The 24,782-nt window shown below is 37.0% G+C and overlaps 1 protein-coding gene across 1 annotated transcript; it reads left to right on the top strand.

The window, feature by feature from the left end:
• The first annotated feature begins 10,271 nt into the window (after window positions 1–10,271).
• Window positions 10,272–22,173, top strand: LOC147868225 (protoporphyrinogen oxidase, chloroplastic-like). The gene is made up of 9 exons (XM_087316728.1): window positions 10,272–10,723; window positions 12,845–13,030; window positions 13,171–13,255; window positions 13,952–14,099; window positions 14,596–14,676; window positions 14,793–14,964; window positions 20,610–20,769; window positions 21,450–21,553; window positions 21,752–22,173. Exons 1-9 carry the CDS (start codon window positions 10,310–10,312, stop codon window positions 22,055–22,057), a joined length of 1,656 nt encoding a protein of 551 aa, XP_087172854.1. The 5' UTR covers window positions 10,272–10,309; the 3' UTR covers window positions 22,058–22,173.
• The last annotated feature ends 2,609 nt before the right edge of the window (window positions 22,174–24,782 follow it).

Below are 24,782 nucleotides of genomic sequence, written 5' to 3'. Positions count from 1 at the left end.
TGAGGATGAGTGAAGATGGTGGTGCCGTCGAAGCATACTATAGAGAGTGGGTGAGGAAAACTTTAGATTAACTGCTTGTGTTAATACAGAATGTTTATGGACAGTGCCAACTTATCAAACAATTATGTGGGTTAAAAAAAGACAAAGGCTTCACACGCTTATAACACTGGACAATGGAAGTATGCAAGCCACAATCTTTAAACCAGGGGGACATATAGTTTGCATTTAGTATGGAGGCCTTGACAATCTTCTCGAGGCATCAAACAAAGAGAAAAACAGAGGGTATTGGGATCTTGAATGGAACATCCATTGAGGACTCTTGATCACCCAGAACGGGTGAAAGAAGATGGCTATTTACAGCCTGCAACATGTTATGGAGATTGAAGGTTCTTGATTGCATAACAAAAGGGTATAGATTGCATTTTACCTCGTTTGGTAGACCTTTGTGGAAGCTTTTTATAGAACAATTTTCAGATTGATTGTTTACTTTACTCTATTCTGGAGTCAAAACTTTTGTTTTTTCAACCAACATCTTATAAAGATGTTTTGGGGAAATTTTTGTATGTTGTTATGACTTTTCTAAATACTAACGGAAGTATACTTTCTTTTGAAAAAAAAAAAAAACGTTATCGTAGTCACAGTTTCCAGACCTAGACAGGTCACACCTACTTTCGAGGTAGCAGAAACAGACTAACTGATATCAATCTTCTATTGTGTATCGTCATGGCCTCGTGAATATCGTTTTCCTCATAAAACATCAAGCTAGAATGTAAAACTCCCCACACCGTTGCTCCCCATGAGAACAAGCAACCAACATTGATCGTTAGGAATAAAGAAAGAACTTTATTCCATACTTGTTGAGCCAATGGACAAGACCAGAGGGGATGCATAACAAAAGCCACATTGCCATAGATTAGGTGCTACATTCCCTTTCAATGACTAGCCAACTGGTAATGCTACATGCACTAATAGCCATCTAAAAAGAATAAATTTAGTAGGCCCCTTGAAAGACCAAATCCATCTCCAATAGGTTTTCAACTACAAAGTTGAAACACCCCAATTAGTCCAATGTTTTTGAGTTGCTAGCACTGTTACATTCGTAAACATCTGTAATGAACTTCCAATCTTCATTAAATACTAAAAGAAGGGAACCTTTATGACATGTTCCCCCAAGGAGTATGACTAGAACCAACTCCTTGGATCCCATAGTAATCTTGCAACAAGTTCTTTTGCATACAAACACATCATATCACACACATGAGAAATGGAAGGATAAGGATCAAGCAACCACTTCTTTCCCATTTTAGCAACCACTCATACTGGTGCATTCCTCACGTGTTGTAGATAGTTGTAGTCAAAGGCATGAGGCTGCAATCTACTATTGTCAATTATTTGTTAATTTTAAGCACATGTATATTGTGGAAAGCGTAAGGTTAAAACACTTATGTTTCAATTTCCTCATGTTAGATGGAGTATTATTATGTATGTTGCTAATAAGGAACTTATTGTATATTGCCTAGTGAAAACAAGAATCACACCTAGACTGCTAGAGTTATGATCTAAAGTAAGCATATGATAAGGATAAAAGATAGATAGATAGAAAGGAGAGAGAGAAATAAGGGTGCCGATCCACCCGACCACCCCCGAGCGAAGGGATCGAAACGGACTTGAGCCTCGATTGACGTCCCATACCACCGTCGTGGCATCGAGTCGTACCTGGTGTTGGCGCGCTCGCTACAAGAGTTGACCCACCACGAAACAGAGTCTCAACATAGTCAAGATATGATGAAATGAGGGTAGTTAGGCCTCATATTTATAGCGATACCCAAGGCCCCCATGCAAGTTCACACTTGGCCTAATGGGTTGTCTCAATCCCGAGGATTAAAAGTAATCCTCCCCTTCTTTACACTCTCATTTAACCCTCACACTTATCCACGTGTATAAAATACTATGGTAAATTCTCACCACGGGATATATATGGGCATGCCCGTAACATACTCCCCCTCTTTAAAACATTGCACTCTTGCAATAGAAAGTTAGGGAAGTTAGTTCTAAGAGTATTTTTGCGTTCCCATGTGGCATCTTTGATAGATTTATCCATCCATTTAATTTTAAATTCTCGGATTATTTTATTACGCAGATTTTTTGTTTTAACATCAAGAATTCTTTTTGGTACATGTGGTTTAGAAGATAATTCTTCAGAAGTAACCAGAGTTTCAGTTGTAACTGTATTGTCGCTAGAACCTAAGAGTTCTTTTAGACAACTTACATGAAAAACTAGATGAATGTCAACTCCATCGGGAAGAGCGAGACAATAGGCTAATGAACCAATGCGTTCGAGGACTTGAAAAGGTCCACAAAACCGTGGGGCTAACTTAGCGCACTTATCCGTAGACAATGTCTTAGAAGATGTATTGTCTTAGAATTCTTTCTGGTACATGTGGTTTAGAAGATAATTCTTCAGAAGTAACCAGAGTTTCAGTTGTAACTGTATTGTCGCCAGAACCTAAAAGTTCTTTTAGACAACTTACCTGAAAAACTAGATGAATGTCAACTCCATTGGGAAGAGCGAGACGATAGGCTAATGAACCAATGCGTTTGAGGACTTGAAAAGGTCCACAAAACCGTGGGGCTAACTTAGCGCACTTATCCGTAGACAATGTCTTAGAATTGTGAGGTACACGTAAAAATACCTTCTGTCCAGGGTTGAATACACGAGGTTGCCTATTATGATCGGCTTAAAAACGCATTCTATCTTGAGTTGTTTTTATATTATCTCGTGCAATATGCAACATATCTTGTATATCCCGAAGAAAGTTTTGCGTACTTCGCAACTCATCGTGATATATATTAACATCAATCAGGGCTCCTGGCTTAAAACTATACATCAACATAAAAGGATTATATCTCGTCGACATATGCTTGGAGCTGTCATCAGGAAACTCCAAAATTGGGAGATAACGTTCCCATTTTGTTGGTTTTGCACCAACGTATGCTCGAAGCACGTCCTCAATAATTTGATTAACTCATTTTGTCTGTCCATCGGATTGAGGATGATCTGTGGAGCTCATGCTCAATGTAGTTTCTAACTTCTTAAAGAGTTGCATCTAGAAGTCACTAGTAACTTTGGATCTCGATCACTCACGATATCCATCGATAACCCATAAACACAAAATAACTCGTCAATGAATTGGTAAGCCAATTCAGAAGCTGTTACCGTGGTTTTAGTAGCAATAAATGTGGCCATTTTAGTTAGTCTATCAACCACAACCCATATGGCATTATGGCCTTTTTGGGTGTGAGGAAGGCTAACAATAAAATCCATGGATATACTTTCCCACTTATTATTGGGAATGTCCAAGGGATGTAAAAGTCTTGCGGCTTTAAGTCGCTTGGCTTTGTTAACCTAACATTGGTGACATTTTGGTCACATAACATGTATGTTAGGATGCATCTTAGGCCAATAGAATTGAGTGGAGATGAGAACGAGTGTACAATGTATTCCAGGGTGCCCCACATCATGGCATTAAAAAAGAATTCTCTTTTTGACCTCAGGCAAATCTAGAACACAAACCTTCCCATTACAGTAGAGCTTACTGTTAGCAATGTGGAAGGATTCCTTCGAGGATGTGGTGGTGTCTGTTCCGGACTCAACTCTTGCCCAGTATTTTGCAAAATACCTGTCATCAGGATACTTTCCTCGAAGGTGATCATAAAGATCTAATGTTATTTTAGTGAAGATAAGCATGTTAACTTCACGGTTGCGACTTAGTGCCTCAACGACAATGTTCATGGAACCTTTACAATATCGTATGGAAAAATCAAAGTCCTGGATGAGATCAGCCCATCGTGCCTTACGACCTTTCAGGTCTTGTTGGTCACAAAAATATTTCAAGGACTCGTGGTCCGTAGTTACCACAAAATGATTTTCATAAATATAATGGCGCCATGTTTTGAGCGCATGTATAACTGCAAAGAATTCATTTTCTTGAACCGTATACCAACATTGAGCAGAATCAAGTTTCTTACTCTCGAATGCTATTGGTTTACCATTTTGATATAAGACAACACCTATAGCATAATCGTTTGCATCGGTTTCAACTTCAAAAGGTTTTGAAGGATCAGGTAAAAGAAGCGAAGGAGCCTTGCAAACCAGGTCCTTGAGTTCCTTAAAGGCGAGGTCTAGTGTAGTATTCCATACAATAGGTTTTGTAGACTTACACATTTGACCTTTTAGCAAATTAGTAAACGAAGTCGTTAATTAGGAGTAATTACGAAGGGATTTTGAACGCAAAAACCCGACAAAACCAAGGAATGATCGAACTTCTCAAATATTCCGAAGAGTGGGCCAAAGTTTGATTTTCTCGATGTGAGAAGGATCAATTTCAACTCCTCGTTCGGTTATGAGATGTCCAAGATAAGTAATTGATTTCTTGAAGAACTCGCATTTTGAGATCTTCACACAATGTTTGTAAAACAAAGCGGACATGTTTAGCATGTTCTTTTAATGTACAACTATAAACTAAAATATCATCCAAGAAAATAACGACAAATTTTCTAAGTTGTTCTCAGAAAATGTCATTCATTTCTTGTTGAAATGTGGCCGGAGCATTGGTCAAACCAAAAGGCATAACCAAAAACTCATAATGGCCATAGCGCGTACGAAATGTCATTTTAGGAAAATCGTCCTCACTTATACAAATTTGATAATAGCCCGTATGGAGATCAAGTTTCGTAAAATACCGAGCTCCCTAGAGATGGTCAATTAGATTGTCAGCCCGGGGCAATGGATATGAATTCTTGATCGTCACTTTATTCAAGTGTCGGTAATTAATGCACATTCGCCATGTGCTCTCTTTCTTTTTTACCAAGAGAACATGTGCACCCCATGGAGATTTACTATAACGTATATAACCCATTCGTAAATAGTCCCTGAGTTGCTTAGATACCTCATCCTCTTCGGATTGACTTAAGCGATAAGGAGGTATACTTATTGGTGCAACGCCAGGTACAATATCTATACGATGGTCTATATTACATTTAGGAGGTAACCCATGTGGTAGTTCACTTGGAAAAACATCATGAAAATCATTTAAGATTTTATCGAGTTGTTGTTGTTCAAAATATGTCAATTGACCCGAGACGTTATCAATATTATAAACGTGAATGTTCAGATCAAGTACACAATAAAATAAAGAAGAATAAGACAACTCAGATATTGATGGAGAGGAAACAATTGAAAGGGATTGTTTATTTACACATTGAATAAAATGAGTACAATCATTTAGTACAAAGGAAATGGAATGACGAACCCAATCAATAGACAAAGAATTTTTTTATTATAAAACCAGGGATAACCCAATATTACATCAGTGGTACAAAGATTCATTACATGGAAGTCTATTTCCTCTACATAAGTATCAATAGAAATTCCTAATGAATGAATCACCCCATTGATGTATTGTACTCTTCCATCAACCAAGTGCACCCTATAGGTGTGATCACTTACGGTGGGTTGGATTCCCCATATCTGAACCAAACAATCATTCACAAAATTGTGTGAGCTTCCTGAATCAAATAAAAATTGTAGAGGAGATCCATTGACATACCCGTTTGCACGTAGTAAATCATTGGGTCCCAATACATAGCACGGGAAAGAACATTGACAATTACTTAAATGATGTGTATAGACCTGAAGGACATTAGGAATTTGACCTTTATGGTCTGCAACTTTTGCTTTGTTCTCGTGCTCTTTCCATTGGAGCTTTTGACATTGTTCTTTTGTATGACCCTTCTTTTTGCATAATACACAAAAAGGATGTTGTCGCTTACAATTGTGATCCATGAATTCGTTGGGTGTCTTGCGTTTCCCAGCGAAATGCGACTGCTTAGTCATGGGCGCTTCGTTGGGTTTGTTATGGTCCTTCTTCAAAGTGCGTTGATAACGAATAACTATTTGAACGGGCTCTTCGAAGGATTTTGGATCCTTATTGTGCACTATCAGTGATAGTCCGAATTGGGGATTCCATTGACAAAACAAGCTATTAACCAATTGTCCCCTTCTAGACCCGATTTTTGGATTTGGGTTCTAGCATGGTGGACATAGTCTGCTAGCGAGGAAAACTTCCTGCTAGAGAGGTTCATTAAAGCTTGTGCTGCCTCAGTTCGAGAGGGAGGTTACAGAAATTGGCCCTTAAAAACTGTGATAAATTTGTCTAGGTATCGGGTAATTTCCCCAAAGTTTGGAGCCCATGCCACCAAGCGACGACCTTACCCCCTAATTCTCGGCTGACATATGCAATCTTCGTACTATCTGGTGTGGGATAGAGCTCAAAATGAGATTCCCATTGGCCTAGCCACGTGCAGATTGCTTCTTCGGTTCTTTCCTTTTTTTCTCCCGTAAATGGCTTTACGACAAATTATGGTTCACCCTAACGCTCAACGAGTCTATTAGTGTAATGTTGTAAACTAATGACACGTGCCTCGAGAGCACTTTGAGATTGTCGAAGTTCAAACATTTGATGAGCAGTTGAACTAAGGAAATTTTGTATTTGTAAGAAATAGGACACAATGGAGATTGCTCCAGGCGGATTTCCTTGAGTTCCTTCCGCTTGAGCGGATGACATCGGGTCGTTATTCTGAGCCATTGAATGATTATTTCTGGCAAAGAAATAGGATAAGGTTAGACAAATAGTCATAATGTCAAGTCATGATGTAAACATATCATGGGCCAACATTAATCGATATCATGATCTCATGTCAATACCCCTCTAGACATATGAGACGAGGTTCAAGATTAGGTTACTATGGTAACACAAAGGTGTTTTAAAAACCATGGGGGTGACAAATGAATGTCTTTCCCTGATCTCTATATCGATTTTTTCATGGTGGCTCCCCGAGGCTCAACCATGTATGTTCGCATCATGAATAGTTTATACACGAAAAAAATGTTAACAAAACTATGTTTTTGTGTCCACGTATGTGGTTTCGGCTCTTTAAGTCTTATTATGAGAACCCCGAAGTGCACTTAGACCTAAAGTCTAAACATGTATTATAGTCATACGTATCAATAATGTTGTATGGTCTTGGTCATATTTGAACTCGAGACCTCAAGAACAAATGCATTAAACACTTGAGCTAACCAAATAGGTTGCTCGTGTTGAATGTTTAATGTTTTATACATATAAGAGATATGCGAGACATTTGCTCATATATGTTTTTTTAAAAGAAACATATATGTCAAGAGTCCTTATTTCCCCCTCGTTTACCACAAACTATGTTGGTACGTTACCTAACCTCAAGTCTCATAATTACGATGACATACACCAAAGTGCAACCTAATGGTCAAGCCAAATGAGCCCTCTTTTTGTAGTCGGCCCACGTGGCCCATCACATGGTTACGTCATTACGAATGCCTTTCATAAGAATGATGTCATGGTGGCATCATATCCATGCAATGAGGGAGGGATGTTGGATATGTGTGTCTTAGGAGTGACCTCACATGAAGTGGGTCAAGCCCTATGTTCTCACCATCAGTGTGGCTATGATCGTTTCGTTGCGTAACGAAATTGAAGTGACCAACGGGGATGTCAACAAAAAAGATTGTTGAAAAAAAGATGATGACTACGCCATTCTCACAAAAATGTGAGGACGGACACAAAGATCCTTTCCCCGAAAACGACAACATTCGATATATAAATCACGTAATAACTAATATACACATACGTATATTTATCACAAATATACGATCAAATACGTATACACGTGACCACATATGCGTATATTAAGAAAAATCGCAACATCAAATAGCCAAAATATGATGAAATCGAGACACGTAATCGAGGCATATCGCCTCTACGCACACGAAACATCCAATAATAAGGGTTAATTGTAATATGCAATTGAGGTATTGACCTCTTACACATACGACACCAAACGCATATCATTTACAAAAAATCGAGGTATTGACCTCATACGCATGCATAATAGATGTATGTGAACGTAATACGAAATTGAGGTATTAACCTCGTACGCATACGACACGAATCACATATCAAATATATGTCAAATGAGCTATTGACCTCATACACATATGTAAACGTTTTATACAACCAATTAATTACCACTACAACATCATTGAATCAATGAAAAAAAAATTCATATTGACCATATACATGATTAGATGATGGGAGAAGAAGAATAGAAAAAAAAACAAGAAAGAGTTACTGAAGTTCCTTTGTTGATCACTATATGGATCAAGGTCAACCGCACGTCGATCGATCACCATCCATCAAGAACACAAAAACAAACAAAGGAAACATTAGAAGCATAAGCTCTGATACCAACTATTAGAGTTATGATCTAAAGTAAGCATATGATAAGGATAAAAGATAGATAGATAGAATGGAGAGAGAGAAAGAAGGGCGTCGATCCACCTGACCACCCCCGAGCGAAGGGATCAAGATGGACTTGAGCCTCGATCGGCGTCCCATACCACCGTCGTGGCGTCGAATCGTACCTGGTGCTGGCGTGCTCACTACAAGAATTGACCCAACACGAAACAGAGTCTTGACATAATCAAGATATGATGAAATGAGGGTAGCTAGGCCTCATATTTATAGCGATACCCAAGGCCCCCAAGCAAGTTTACACTTGGCCTAATGGGTTGTCTCAATCCTGAGGATTAAAAGTAATCCTCCCCTTCTTTACATGCTCGTTTAACCCTCACACTTATCCACGTGTATAGAACTACACTAAATTCTCACCACAGGATATTATATGGTCATGCCCGTAACATAAACACGCAACAACAACTTGCATTTAAAGCAACTCTAGGAAATTTGTATTTTTATCTTCTTGTTCGTGTTCTTTTATGATCTAAAGAGAGTACGATAGGATTCAGAGTGAGTAGGGAGATAAGGATAGCTCGGGAATAATGTTACTTGCTTGTACGTTTTGGTGATAGTTGTCATAAGCAAGGATCACCTAACCTCAATTAGCCCTATCAAATGCTTACAAGAGAAACAACACAAGAATCATCAAATTGCTAATGATTAACTGAGAATAAATTTATGGTTTCGATGTTGGTTCACCGAGAACAAACAATTGAACCATGTATGCTTGATCACAATTGGGGAAAAGAACATTGAGATATGTTAGCCCTCTAGAGGAAGTGACACACCTTGTAAGGCCACAATGTATACTTTTGTCTAAAAATTTAGGAAAAGTAAATACAATTTAGGAAAGGTTTTGGGATGTCATTATGTGAATAAGAAAAAATCCACCTGTCAACATCTATGAAACTACAAAGATTTCTTAATCTAAAACCCTTGAGCATTGTATAAATCGATTTTTTATAACAATTACTTATATGTCCAAAAATGCTTTTGGAATGAAATTGAATTTTGTAGTGTAGAATTTTTTATGCAAAATAACAATCAAAATGGATAGATTTCTTTGTGAGAAGGTGATCTATACCATTTTTGGTGTCATCTAGCGTGAAATATATCAATATACATGTATGCCTTCTTATTGATCTACCATGGGTTTTGAGCACTTCCAGGTGCGAATAAGTCTTGATTTCTGCATTTGACACACCTTTGTTCCTTTTGATGTCTTTTGAGATGCAATAATTGTTTATTGGCCCAACACATATTTTATCCTCTTCCTTCACCTTAGCGCTAGTGGACCCTTATCTTTTGGTAAGATTGGGGTTTTTTACGCAATGGCATGTGTGTCATCTTTTGATTAGTCATCTGAAATATCATCCTTCACATATGAATGCCATCTGAAGAAAAGTCGAGCCTTATAGGAGGCACGAATCAACTATTGTTAGGTCACATGTTCTCTTGTGACCAATTGTATCACAACGCAAAAATTTGAGGAGGGAGAATCGAAGCATGCTTAAGAGTACATGCACACATGAGGGTGACGATTTCTTGTGAAAGAGCCATCCGAATGAAGTAGATGGACCAAATTCAAAGAACTTTCTTTACAGTAAAAGGATGGCCCAGAACTATGGCAATCTATGGGAGTTTGGGCAGTTCAATTCCATTCCAAGTCCCCCCACCCCCCCCCATTCCCTTTCCCATGGGGTCCTAAACCTTAACATTTGTGAGCGTGTGAAAAGATCCTAAGCCTTAAGAATTGCTCTGTTCTACATACATACATACATACATACATACATGTGAAAAGATCCTAAGCCTTAAGAATTGCTCTGTTCTACATACATGCTGCATACATATACATACATATTCCTCTCATCCCTTCATCAAATCCACACCCCTCCCCCCCCCCCCCCCCCCCTTCAATGGAGTTAAGAAGCACCACCCTCTTGGCTTCTTCTTCTTCTTCTTCTTCTTCTTTTCTCAAGCTCCCACCATGGCATCAAATCACTACTTTCAACCCTAAACCTCCTTTCCTAAAGACCCACTGCCTCCATGTCCGTGCAAAACAAGCCGCTTCTTCTTCTCCTTCAAGAATAGAGGATAAGAAGAATGAAGAAGAAGAGGCCTATGACTGCGTGGTTGTGGGTGCTGGTATTTCAGGGCTATGCGCTGCTCAAGCCATGGCTACAAAGCATGGATCTGATGTGAAGAAAGTTATGGTGACTGAAGCTAGAGATAGAGTGGGTGGTAATATCACTACTGTTCAAAGAGGAGAGTATTTGTGGGAAGAAGGACCCAATAGCTTCCAACCCGGTGATCCTATCCTGACTATGGTGGTACGTTATGTTTATTTAGCACATTTTCTTTCTTTAGTTTTGAATTTAATAGGGACTTTGTTGTGATCTATTCTTCCATTACCAAGTGACTATGAGTATGGAATTTATGTCTACAACTCGTATATGTATGCTGATATGTATATATTTACCAAGTGATTATAAGTATGAAGTTTATGTCTCAAATGTATATATATATATATATATATGTAAATGTTTACCAAGTGATGATAATTATAAAAATTATGTCTACATTTTGCATTTGCATATGCTGTGTAGCTTTCCTACTAAAACAAGTGCGTGTTATATAACGTGTTATGAGAAAAAAGAAGTGTATGCATATATGTACATATGCATAGATTTGTGGGGAGGACCTAGTAGATTCCAACCTGCCAACACTATCCTTGATATGTTGTTATTAGTAGATTGTCTTTGTTTAGCTTTAAAATCAATAGAGAAATCTTATTGCGTGAAATAGTAGGAAATATAAACAATATCTTCTCGTGTCAATGAGATTGGATTATGCACTTCAGTTATAAGTATTCTATGCATGAAATTGGAATATATTGTAGAGGACATCAAAGACTAAAACTTGATGGAGAACTCAACGATAGACAACATAATCTTGAAGGCCATTGATTACAAACAAGTTGACAAGTTCTAATCATCGCGTTATAGAAATCTTTTCAACTTTTGTGTCATAACTATCTCATTTATTATTGGATTTGAGGACAAAAAAAGTAATAAATTGTTGAAGGAGTCAGAAGGATATCAGGTTGGTAACAGTTTTACTTGGCATCAGATCAAACGTTGTGAAGCAAAATAAGACTGCAGAACATTGTGGCAATTTCAACTGTTAACTGTTTATATAGAGTGTCAATCAGGCCAATGTTTGAGAATGAGAGAGGTGACTATAAGGGCTTCAACTTTAATTCAGGGTCTGAGATCAAATTCAGTCATTTATAAGGCTAATCGATATCTCCAATGTCTAATGTTATGAAATTGGATTTGCTTATGCATAGGAAGATCTAATATTTTGCATAGAGATATTTTAAGAGATGTCTTATCTTCTCATGCTCCCATAAAGAGTCTCAGTTCAGTGTCTTAAGTACATTATACTATTACGCTATGAGTGACCACACTAGGAATGCTCTTAGCTTGTCTACTCAACTCTAAAGCTAAATTCATGGAATAGCCAAACCGCACAAATAAGAAACAAGCTTAGTTTTTCATTCCAGCATTTTGTTTTTGTTTTTGTCATTTTAAAATCCTTGTGTACCCCGTTGGAGGAGTCACTTATAAGGATTACTTGCTCCATGCGTTACATTACCCTCTGGTGATACCAATTTAGCATCATCATCATGAATTTGATTCCTGATGTTCTAATCAATGTATGGTTATGTGAATGCCATTGTTGGGCCTGGATCTTCTATGAAGTAGTTGCAACATTGTGCTTTCTATTATATGTTCAAGTTTGTACTCCTTGGTACCATAACTCTTTTCCTTGCATAGTATTGAAAAGACAATATCAAGACTTGGTATGTAGAATTTATGCATTGCCATTTTTGAAATTGAAGTCTATCTCCCAAGCAATCCTGAAATACAGGCATATACACATGTATGTTCATGTATGTGTGGATTTGTGATTCATAAGATGCAGTGCCTATTGTAATTAGACTTCAATATAAGTAGTTGTGAGAGATGTAGTGATAGAGTTTATCTTGATGATGAACAAACTGTTTCCACCTGCAACTCAGTTTTGTCTCCCTTCCAATAAAAGGGAATTCGTCTCATTAATAATGTACGAGTCATTTTTATTATTGTGCAATGTATTGGATTCACTTTGAGTTAGTTCTAGTTGATTTAAATATTCAAAATTGGTTTTTTCAGTTTGCAAATGCATTAATTTTTTAGTCCCAAATGAAATTTCAATTAGTTAATTCAACTAAACATGCAAGATAGTTTGAATTTTGTACGGTAAATCCTGTGCCAATTGCTATTTTTTTCTTCATTATTGTAATTGACGACTTGTTTATGAAATCAATTTTCAAATGTATTATCTGAGGGAAATGTAGTGATACGAACCATTTTATGGCATTCTTTTCTATTTTTTTGCAAAAGTAGGTTGATAGTGGCTTGAAGGATGAACTTGTACTTGGAGATCCGACTGCCCCTCGTTTTGTCTATTGGCAAGGAAAGTTGAGACCAGTGCCAGCGGGACCAACTGATTTACCTTTCTTTGATTTAATGAGCATTCAAGGGAAAATAAGAGCTGGTCTAGGTGCTCTTGGCATACGCCCTCCTCCACCAGTAAGTAGACTAGTACAATGCATAAATTGGTTCTTTATTCTTCAATTTTTAGAGATATTCTCCTTGTATCAATGATATTTTTTGGTAAGTTTTGAATTGTTTCATTCCATATGATGTGTTTTTTTTATTGGAATTGGTAGGGATATGAAGAATCAGTTGAGGAATTTGTCCGTCGTAACCTTGGGCCGGAGGTTTTCGAGAGGTTAATTGAGCCGTTCTGCTCAGGTAGAAATTAATTATGTTTTCAATGTTGGTGTAGTTTCTTTTCTAGTGAGCTCTTGTAGTCGGCTAGCTTCCTTAGTAAGTCTACTTTAAGGAGGCTACCTATTTTATTTCTTTTGTTGTTCATAACTGTTGGAATCAGCTACTAAGTACTTTAATAAGTCTAATTTAAGAAGATTAACTGCTCATTTGATTTCTTTTGTTGTTCTCATAGCCTTGAACAAACTGAAGGCCGTTTTGACCTTCAAGAGATGTTATTATACTTTTCCTTGTTTCTGTATTAGGACTGTACGCGAATGATAAGGCAAACTTTTATTAGCTCATGCATGTGGGTTTCAATCTCAATATGTGCACAATTCTACTAGAATTGACTAGAATGTAGGGGCTGAATGGATGACCTTCTGGTCTCCAGTGGACAACCTTACCAACTGAGCTACAACTGTCTGGCACATTAATATATATTTCTTTTGTTCATTCATTCTTCCTTTATGTCCATGTATTAATAAAGTCATGGATGCTTGTTAAATAAAAAAAGAAGACATGATTCAAAGCATAACAAAGAAGCCTCAACAAGATCAACTTAACAATGGAAACGATTTTACGATATATTTTTGAACTTTTTTCAACTCAAGTTATAGTGTCAAAAAGTTATGTTAAAACATGTTATGTGCTTCACCGAATGTGTTACGTTTTATGCAGGTGTGTATGCAGGAAACCCTGCTAAGCTGAGTATGAAGGCAGCATTTGGAAAAGTTTGGAGACTTGAAGATATTGGAGGAAGCATTATTGGAGGGACTTTTAAGCTTATTCAAGAAAAGAAAAGAAACCCTCCACCACCAAGAGATCCGTATGCTCTATGCACTACTTATTTAGTGTTTTTCTATCACCTGCAAAATGATTTACAGTTTAATTTTATTTGATGTTCCATGGCTTCAACAAGACATTTTGAAAACGCCCTAAAATATGAGAATAAAGTTTTTCCTGCAATAGTTATTGTTTAATCTTAATAGCCTATTATGCCCACCTCTTTCTTTTTACTGAAAATGTATTTTGGCAGTAAAAGTTTCAAATAAATAGTTTTGATGAGAATTGAAGTTTTAACATGTTATATGTATCCCAAAACCTAATGGTTGACATTGTGGTATTGTTGAGAGCCTTAATAATGCTTATAGCACAAAAAATAATATAACCAATTGCATAGCTACATTGGTGGAATTTTAAATTTAAGTTCGTTTGCATATTTGGTTTCAAAAGATGAACTGGGGCTTGATTTGCATATCTTTAGTTATTGCATAATTGTCCAATGATTGTCTGTTAATAGACATACATGTTTTGACTTATAGGAGGTTACCAACACCAAAAGGGCAAACTGTGGGGTCATTTCGGAAAGGATTAATAACACTACCAAAAGCTATCGCAGAAAAGTAAATTATAGCTGAATGCAGTTGGAAAAATTATACTTCCATTGTTTATTGCCAGTCTTTTCAATCTTAAAGCATGCTTATGTAGTGTCAATAGCATTTTTTGCTACACTTGTCAGACTAGGTGATAGTGTAAAACTCAATTGGAAGCTTGAATCAATGCAAGTAGCATCAGGAGGTGGATATAAATTGATATACAAAACACCAGAGGGGGTAAAAGCAGTTTTAGCAAAGTCTGTTCTTCTCACAGTACCATCATATGTTGCAAGTAATATCTTGCGACCATTATCGGTAAGTTCTACTTGATTCTTTAATTTCTATTAGCACTATAAATTTGAAACATACAAGCCGCACTGAATACTCTTGCATGTTTCAAATCTCAAAGCTTTGAGATAAAGCAAGAAAGGTATATCAATATATCTTAAGAGTTGGAAATGGCCGTCTGAGATTCATTGAGAAAATGCATGTGAAAATATTGTCTTATCTTGGAGAACAACAAAATAACTAAATAAATTAATGAAACAAGTGAAGATAACATGGCTGGCTCTTAAGCATTTGACTAGGAGTATTGACTGTGTATGCATACATGAACATTTTATGCTCTCAATGATGATGTCTACTGCAGAGAATGCATATGGAATTTTTTTCAGAAAACCAGTAGAAGCATATCCCATTTCGTTGTCTGTGCCTATCCTAGTGGGGCATTTTTTCTGTCTCCTGGAGCCAGTACATGGCTGTTGTGGTTTATTCTGCATGGTTTCCATCAACATTGACTACTGACTTAGATTAATCTAGTTGTAGTATTCGTATATACTAGTATATTTTCATCAGATTTAGGGCGCTTAGCAATTTAGTCAGTTTTGGTACTATTAATATAGAGTCCTGTTCTAAGAGATGGAAAAAAGTCCATTTTAAAACAATGATCATGATTCTGCTTAAGATGTGCACCTCCTTTGTTGCAACTGGCTTTATGTTTTCCCAGCTTCTTGGCTCTCTAAAGTTTAGCTGTTAATAGCAGCAGTGTAACAGTTGGAACCAAAAATAGTCACATCCGAGTGTGAGAAGGTTGCTAATCAGCAGTAGCAAAATAGTTGTAAACGGTACAGACAGCCAAATACAAGAGCCTGTTTATATGTAGCAGCAAAAATTCAATTCTTACAGAAAGGGATGGTATAGCCTGTTTACCCAAATTTGGGGATACGTAGGTGAAAATGATTTTGTGGTAGTTAAGTGACCTTGTACTACCAAACAAGTACAATCAATGAGGAAGAAGAGGAAATAATCTTGGAAAAGTGGAAGAGAGAGAAGGCATTTAAAGAGTTGCAGATTCTAGAGAGAGAATAATCTAGGAAGAGAGATCTGATTTGGAGGTGGTGGTGGAGTTGCCTACACAAACTGAACATCTCTATAGATGACTAGGGCCTTGGATTCAAGATCCCATAACCTGTAGGCTTTAGATTGCATGCTGTAACCAAGGAACTTGCATTTCTTGGTTTTGGACTCAAATTTAGTCCTTTTATCATCTGAAATGTGAAAATAAGCATCACAACCAAGAGACTTTTAAATGAGAAACTGAGGGTTTCGCACATGTAAATGCTTCTTCAGGGGTCATTGCAGCAACTGCTTTAGTTGGGCAGCAGTTGATAATGCAGACAGCTGTGTTGCAACTTCACCCCAAAACGAGAGAGGAAGATCAGATTGAGAGAGCATTGTATGAGCCATCTCTTGGATTGTCTGGTTCTTCCTTTTTACTGCACTATTTTGTTGAGGAGTATTCAGTGTGTAAAATTGGCGAGCAATGCCTTGTTGAGAGCAAAAACAGTGTAAAGCTTGTGAGATAAACTCTTCACCATGGTCGGACCTGATTGTTTGAATTTCTTTGATGTCTCGTTGACGAGAGTTACCCACTCTTGAAATTTGGTGAAATCTTGAGATTTTTCTGCAAGTAAACCCAAACCTTATGTGCGAAATTATCATTACCACCAAGAGTAGTGGTTTTCATTGAACCACAGATCCAGGTGCACTAACTCCAAGATAGATGTTTCACAATGAATGGCTTGGTGAGAGAGAGACTCTTGATGTTGCTTGCCATGAAGACAAGCAACACATGGAGTATTGGGAATTTTGAAATGAGGAAGACCCTCAACTAGCAGCGAAGAAGACAGCTTTTGAAGAGAGTCGTAGTCGAGATGACCAAACTGAGCATGCCATGATGTGGGATCTTCTTGTAGGGTATGCTTGAAGGAGATGAGATTTGGGTTTTTCTGAGGGGCTGCGGGAACATTTAAGTTTGTATAAACCCCCTTCTTGTGTGCCACTAGCTATGATTTGTAGGTTGTTGGTGCCAATGAATTCCAAAACTGAGCTATCAAAGTAGACACCATAAACTTGCTTTGTGATTCGGTAGACTGAAAGTAAGTTGGCAGAGATGCAAGGCACATGTAGCACATGTTGAAGAACGGCAGGTTCATCATTAATGAAAAAGTGTTAAGAAACACATCTCCTATGGAGGTTTGGGAGGAGCTGGGTTTGACATCATGCAAAAAGATTTGTCATAAGTCATGTGTACTGTAGCACGACTGTTTACTAGCCACTCATCAATAGTTGAGGTAGTTGGTCCAACCAAATGTGAAGAATGTTCTTCAATACCAAGGAAAACTGTTGCTTTTGTTGAATGGGTTGAGTTTGGTTTTGGTGTTGGCAGACTTTCAGTAGAAGAAGACTTCTTTGCATTGTCTTTTTTCTTTTTCCAACAGTCAGGCTGAATGTGATCTTTGTAGCCACAATAATGACAATTGCGCTCCTTGTAGGCTGAGTTGTTTTTTGGTCTTGGATTGGGTTTGTTGTAGGAGTTGCCATCGTGCTTCCACTTTACTTTTGGTATGGAGAAGCGATTCATTAAAGGTTTGAGCACTTTTCTTCCTTTTGGCCCTATTTTGATGCCAACATATGTATTCATATCAAGTGTGTTGGGAAGAAGAGAAATTGTGTCACAAAGGCTGAGAGTGATTCAGGCAACTTGGTCATTAGATGATGCACAAACTGAGCTTCGGTTGACTTGCTTCCCAGGAAACTACCTTCTTTTGGAGAGTAATAAATTGTGTGATATGATCCACTATGTTTGGAGTGTCATGAATCTTGAGATTTGATAGTTGAGTAGTCTCAACAACTATCATTTGAGCATGATTAGCTCTATGATACCTACTTTTGATGGCTGCCTGTAGTTTGTTGGCTGTTGTTTCATCGTTATCTTGAAATTTACAGGCAATGCTAGGTTTAATATTAAACACGACAAAAGCACGAACATGAGAATCCTTACCTAGCCAAGAATCAACCTCAGCTTTAGATGAACCAGCAAATGATGTAGTTGAAGAAGATGAAGTTACTGGTGGTTTCTTCTCGCTGCCATATTCCATAGATGGTGGTACTCATAGAATGAACCATACGGATCATACGTGCATTCGCATTCGAGAATGATTCAATCAAACGTGTATGGTAAATCATCTCAAAGTTGGATTGGATTGACTCTGGGTACATATTATATATTGATTCACTCTCAATCCTAATAAGTGGACTCTAATCCATTGTGAACCACCAACATAAGTATGGTTGCAATATTTGCATTGTATCACATGCATATTTTTGGGATGCAAATCAAGACATCTCTATCATCCTCACTTTAGAACTTTACAAAAAAATGAGTATGAACTATAGAGATTGAATCAAAATATGTCATTATAAAATTATAATCAAACATTCAAAAACTCATAAAACGTATATTCGAGAATATGAAGAAAACATGACATACGCAGTATTAGTATAACAACTTACCACTAGGGTGACCTAATTTGTGACCTAGTTTCTAATAACAAAGAAAAAAAGAAAGAAAGAAAAAGGAACATGACACTAACATAAAATTTTGCCATGACATAGGCAGTAGTAGCATAATAACAAGGAAAGAAAGAAAAAGAAGAAAAAGGAACATGACACTAACATAAAATTTTGCCATGACACTAACAAGAGGATATGAGAAAGTTGGGAATTGAACCCAAGACACAAGTAATAGTAGCACAACAACTTACCACTAAGTTGTGCTTAATTGTAATAATAATAAAATAAAAGAAAAAAACTATTATAACACTAACATAAAATTTTGCTATGACATGGTACTAATGAGAGAGAGAAAGAGATGAGAAAATTGGGAATCGAACCCAAGATATAGACAGCAGTAGCATGACTCCTTACCACTAGGGTGAGCTAAATTGTATTGATAATAAAGGAAAAAAAAGGTGCACGTATTTTTCCCATTTCAAACGTGTTCGTTTCCAAACGTTGGAATGCTTGCACGAATACGAATATTACGTTCTATGGTGGTACTCTAGCAAGGTCCTTAGCTGCAGTTCCAGATCCAAGTAATTGTTCCCATCCTAGATGGACTATTGGGAGTCGAGGAACATTTGACGAAACAATGGTGCCATGTGAGGCCATTGATATCCTTCTCTAGAGCTACAACTGGACTGTTTACAGCTGCTGTAAGTAGATTGATGCCCATACAAGATGGACCCCTTGGGGAGTCGGGGAATGGTTGAGGAAACAATAGTGGCTTGTGAGGCCATTGATATCCTCCTCTGGAACTACAACTGGACTGTTTACAGCTGCTGTGAGTAGATTTATGCTCAAGGTTTTTCTATTCCTCCCTAGATGCTAGGCAAGGCTGAGGGAAAAAGAACCTCCTCTATAGTTTGGGAGGGAGGCTACAAAGAAAGAAAAATCCTCTAAGGGTGGGATAAAAGAAGACAGGATTGTGTGCTCTCTGGCAAAAAAATTAGTCTGATGGAGACCTCACAACTCTGATACCATAAGAGAAAGCCTGTTAATAACAGCAGCCGAACATTTGGAGACAAAAGGAGAGACAACCAAGCTGTGAGAAGGCTGTTGGACAGCAGTATCAAAATAATTGTAAAAAGTAGAGACACAGCCAAAGAGCAGAGAATGTAGAGGAGAGATAATAAAGGTGAAAGAAAGTGCAGGTCTGGAGCTTCCACCCTCCCATCATACTACACTTTTGATACTTCATGAAAACCCTGATTTTAGGCCCAAAAAATCAGTTGTATCTTAGACACTAGTTTTATTGACCTGTAGTTGAAAAAACAATTATCTTTTATTTACTGTCATTGAAGGCTAACATAAATAGATTTTGACCAAGTCTCAGAGGTCATAGTATGGTCTTTTGGGGATGGTAATATATTGTTCTTTCTTTAGCTGGCTTCCCAAAGGGGGAATAGACTGGAGAGTTGTTGCCCAGGTGAAAAAATGCTGAATGTATGTGTGACAGTTTGGCTTTGTTGTCACTTGGATTATCAGAAGTTCCATTTAGAATTCATGGATTCATCACGAGCCTCATTCACATCATTTTGAAAACACATTTGACCTTATTTTCATATAGTGACGTTGCATATATACGCACATTTATTCTCTTTGTATGCGATGGTTCGTCTGGATAACTACATGTGAAAGGTTATACAATGAAAAGCCTCTGTTATTCAAATGTTATAGCCAAAGACTAGAGAGATTTGTATTATTCATTTGAAATATTTTTGAAATAATACTTTGTACAAACAGACTTATTTTCATTAAAACTTAGGACAAGATAAAGAGTCCAATGTGATGAAAACCTCTGGTGAACCCAAAATTATCTCAAAGGGTCAAAAGGTATAGACTCAAATGTAAGCATGATTTGTGGAATCTGTTCCCCATGTACATACACTTTCACAAGAAGTGTTACTTATATGCTTAAAAAGAGAAGGTGAAAGTATGATGGATATAACCACATGTGAAACGCAAATCTTGCTTGTATAGATTTATCTAAAACAAAAGTTTATCTACTAAATATAAGGCTCTAAACATATCAAATTCTTTAATAACAATAATTGCAGCAAAGTGCTGCCGACTCTCTTTCAAGGTTCCATTATCCAGCAGTGGCAGCGGTAACGATTTCTTATCCCAAGTCTGCAATAAGAGAAGATCGCCTTATTGACGGTGAGCTCAAGGGTTTTGGCCAGCTCCATCCTCGTAGCCAAGGAATTCAAACCTTAGGTGAGGTTACCTTAATCCTATATCTAACTCTCCTCTTAGCAAAATGATCAGAAGAGTATCATGACATTGTATAAATTTTGTATGTATTCAGGGGAAAATTCACCACAGTAGCACCGTACTTATTGGGTATTTACTAGATTACCTCATAAAGCTGTCAAGAATTACCAGAATACCCCTCTGTGTTATAATATGTTTGACTACATGAGAGAGGTATTCTTGGTAATTTCAAGTCTTTGGTCTATTTGGTGTTTTTCTCTTTGTTTCTTTATATTTCCTCTTGATATAGGCTGCTTTTTTACTTGTAAGTTGTACCAATAGAGGGCAAGAGCAGGCGTTGAACTGCTGATCTTTGACTTTATATGATGTTAAACCATGTTCTTGAAATTTTCCTTCACTAATAAGTTGAGAATCCCTTCATGCATGATTCCTTTTCATCAAATGCATGAAACAATAGCACATAGATTCCTTTTCATTGTATCCATAAAAACAAAAAGAAATTATTCCTTTTTGTACATGAAGTGATTTGGAAAATGATGAGAAATTTCAACAAAGTTTTAATAGATATTTTAATATTTTAACTGGATTTTGTCCTTTTTCTTGTCATGGCAACATGTTTTTTATGATCGTGCACTGTCAAATGTTGCTAAAATAGGTGTATTGGATGATTGCATTATTTGTAGGGACAATCTACTCTTCATCTTTGTTTCCGGGTCGTGCTCCAGATGATCGTGTGCTTATATTAAACTACATTGGGGGAGCGACAAACCCAGACATTGTCAACATGGTATGCCTTTATATGACCTATGAAATAGTGTAAAATAATAAATTTGTGAGACTGAAAATAGGAAATCCATTTAAGGACACATGCATGGTCTGTTTATGTGCTCATGGCCTTTTTTATGGGTTATGTTTTCATGTTTCATGGGGCCAATGTATCAAATTGTGCTTTTTTCATATTTTGTTGCGAATTTTTGAATGCCAGAGTGAAGAAGAACTCGTGTACCAAGTTGACAAAGATGTTCGGAAAATGTTGATCAAACCTGATGCATCGACACCAGAAACATTGGGCGTGAGAGTGTGGCCAAGAGCAATCCCACAGTTTGAAGTAGGTCATCTTGATATCCTAAGTGATGCCCGCAATGCATTGGCGAATGCGGGATTAGAGGGTATATTTTTAGGTGGGAATTATGTTTCTGGCGTTGCTCTGGGCCGCTGTGTTGAAAGTGCCTATGAATTTGCAGAATCTATCTCTCAATTCTCCAGGAAGGTTTTGTCTGTAAATAATTAGTTAATGCAGACAAAATTTATGCAATTGAGTTGTATCATGTTCTTCATGGTTCTAATGTTGGCTTCCGAAGAGATTTTGGCCCTTTGTAGATGTTAATACAAAGTTCTCTTTCTACATCTGGTGCAAAGACACACGGACAAGTTTACTCTGGTGCATTGCATCTAAATCAAATTACTTGCAAGGATATCCTCTTACATAATATCGGTACCCCAATACTGAACTATGTTTCAGCATGATTTTTTCAGACTTGCATTAACGTTTTGGCTTAAAAGGACTATGAAATGTAGCCTTATTTTTCCCATGGAATGATGGATGTTTATATGTAGGGGTTAGTCAGTTACAACTTCCAAGTTTTGGAGCATTGTCCTCTACCTTAAATATGAGATATGATTCACAGTTTGGTAAATTTATGAACTTGTAGGCAAATTACGATGTGTTAATATCCTGCTCTATTTCCACGTATTGCCAAGATGCTTAGCACCTGTGTCATTATTTACTCTACATTTGCACATGACCGATGGATGTGGATGACAGTTACATGACTCACAAATGATTCCAATAGGCAAATTGTTGAAAGCTTGCTGGAATGGGATCCAAAACTTAAGGTCAAAAGAGATGATTTGTTTGTGTTCCAATCAGGTGTCTTTCTCACTTAAAACACCTAAGCAACTTGAAACAGTTTTACACAGTTATCCAAGTATTTGCATATAGCATGTCAACTCTTTGGATGTGCCCACTCTTCAAAACAAGTTGGGTAATACTGTGGCCTCCAACAAGGCTTTAGTGTTTATTCTAGAATGAACAGTAGCATTATCCTAAACATAATGTCCTATGTTCCCACATTGTAATAAAAAGGAACATGGCATTACATAGTTGGGTTGCAAAATTTCATGGAGAGAAACATTTCATGTTGTGAATAATCAACTTTTTATATTATTAGGCCCACCATAAATAAAATGTCCATAGAGAGATTTTGGAACATAATCCCCATATGTTGTTGCATAGAAATGGATATTGAGTAGAATTATTTTTGAATTTTCACTAGCATGTTGAATGTCTTATGAGCATTAATGAATTCTACTCCATGTAGTTCTAGATTGAAAGTTTTACAATGGATATAGATATTAAATCATTTTAGTGTATCAATGCCCATATGGCAATGAAACATATCTATGGCAATGGTGGAGTACTTCAAAATGTGGATGACATGATCTACAACATTGCATAACAAGCTCTTTACCAGATGAACCACACTAGAAGACAATTGAAATTGCACACTTCAATCATTATGTTTGCCAAACCATCTATACAAGTGTGTTACTCTCATCACACTCTAGGAGTGTGTAAGACTTCGAATTTGCACACTTCGATCATTATGTTTGGCAAAGCATCTATACAAGTGTGTTACTCTCATCTCACTCTAGGAGCATGTTAGACTTCTTCAACCATTCTTCCCACCTTGCTCGTGCTCTCCCATGTTTGACTCTGAAAATTGTGATAAAAAAGATTGATTTTTGAGGTTCACAATAAATTTCCTTTGCACTAAGAAAATAACATCATTAGTCGTACGATGTATCGGATAGAAATCAAAGGCATGACATGACCTTTTTGACGATAGCTAAGTGCCCAAACTGCTTGATTTGACTATGCCAACTACTTTTTATTTTGTAGATTTTCTTCTTTATTTTTTAGGCATTTCCATCACGTGATGTGGTTATTTTTCTTAGTGAAACACAGGGAATCTCTATTTTTCTCTTGTTTGAAAATTTGAATAGCTATATTTTGATTCTATGGTTTAACAATTAGTATAGTTTTCTCTTCCTCGACCTTTCTATTTGATTGATTTATTCTGTTCATAGGAATCTCATTTATAGTCCTATTTGGTGACTTATAAACTTTAAGTTCTACTACTTTTATCAATTGCTCAAGCTCCTTATATTCATATCCTCTTTGTCACTAATTCTTGGGGTATTTCAATTTTCTTTTCTTTTTTGAATATCCATCTTATTCCTATCATTTGATTGATTTGTTCCTAGTATATTCCTCCTATATTCTATTATTTTCTTGATGAACTTGATTTATTTATTCATTCTCTTTTACCTCCCCCACCATCCTTAGTAGTGACTTTTCCCGTTCATTATCTTTTCTTTCCTATCCATAACCATGGGTTGTAGACACTCTACTCTCTCTTTAGCTTTGCAAAGGAAGCGGGGAAAAAAGTTTAAAAGACTCAAATGCAATATTTTCGGATGAATATGTAAAGAAATAGTTTGGAAGACAAGATGCTATACACTTACTTCAAGTGTGCTTCAATAGATTCCTTGGTGAATAAGATCTTCATCGTAACACCACTATATCATGGCTTGGAAACATGAGAAGGCTTAAGTTTTGGACATTATATTACATATGATGCACCAAATTACAACACACGCAATGACACTCACTCATACATGCCAGAAAGCATCCCTTCGCCCACCATCCTCACCATTGCTTACACACAATTGATATTTCCTTCAATGTGAGCGATGATATCAAGGCACATCCAAGGGAATTCCTTGCATACACATATTTTGCCCCAAACAAGTGCTTTCTCAACATATAATTCTCACACAATTCTCTCTCCTCAATCACAAGATGCAAGCTTATAATTGCAATGTTTATTAGTAAAATTCATTAATCAACCCCACTTTGGTCTTTTGTTATATTTGACCTCCCAAGTATGATC

This window comes from Azolla caroliniana, unplaced genomic scaffold (assembly GCF_043228905.1).
Source record: "Azolla caroliniana isolate FFs.n. ecotype wild unplaced genomic scaffold, voAzoCaro1.0.p SCAF_1, whole genome shotgun sequence".
Taxonomy (NCBI): domain Eukaryota; kingdom Viridiplantae; phylum Streptophyta; class Polypodiopsida; order Salviniales; family Salviniaceae; genus Azolla; species Azolla caroliniana.
The sequence above is the reverse complement of the archived record's forward strand: the minus strand, read 5'-3'. Positions and strand labels throughout refer to the sequence as shown.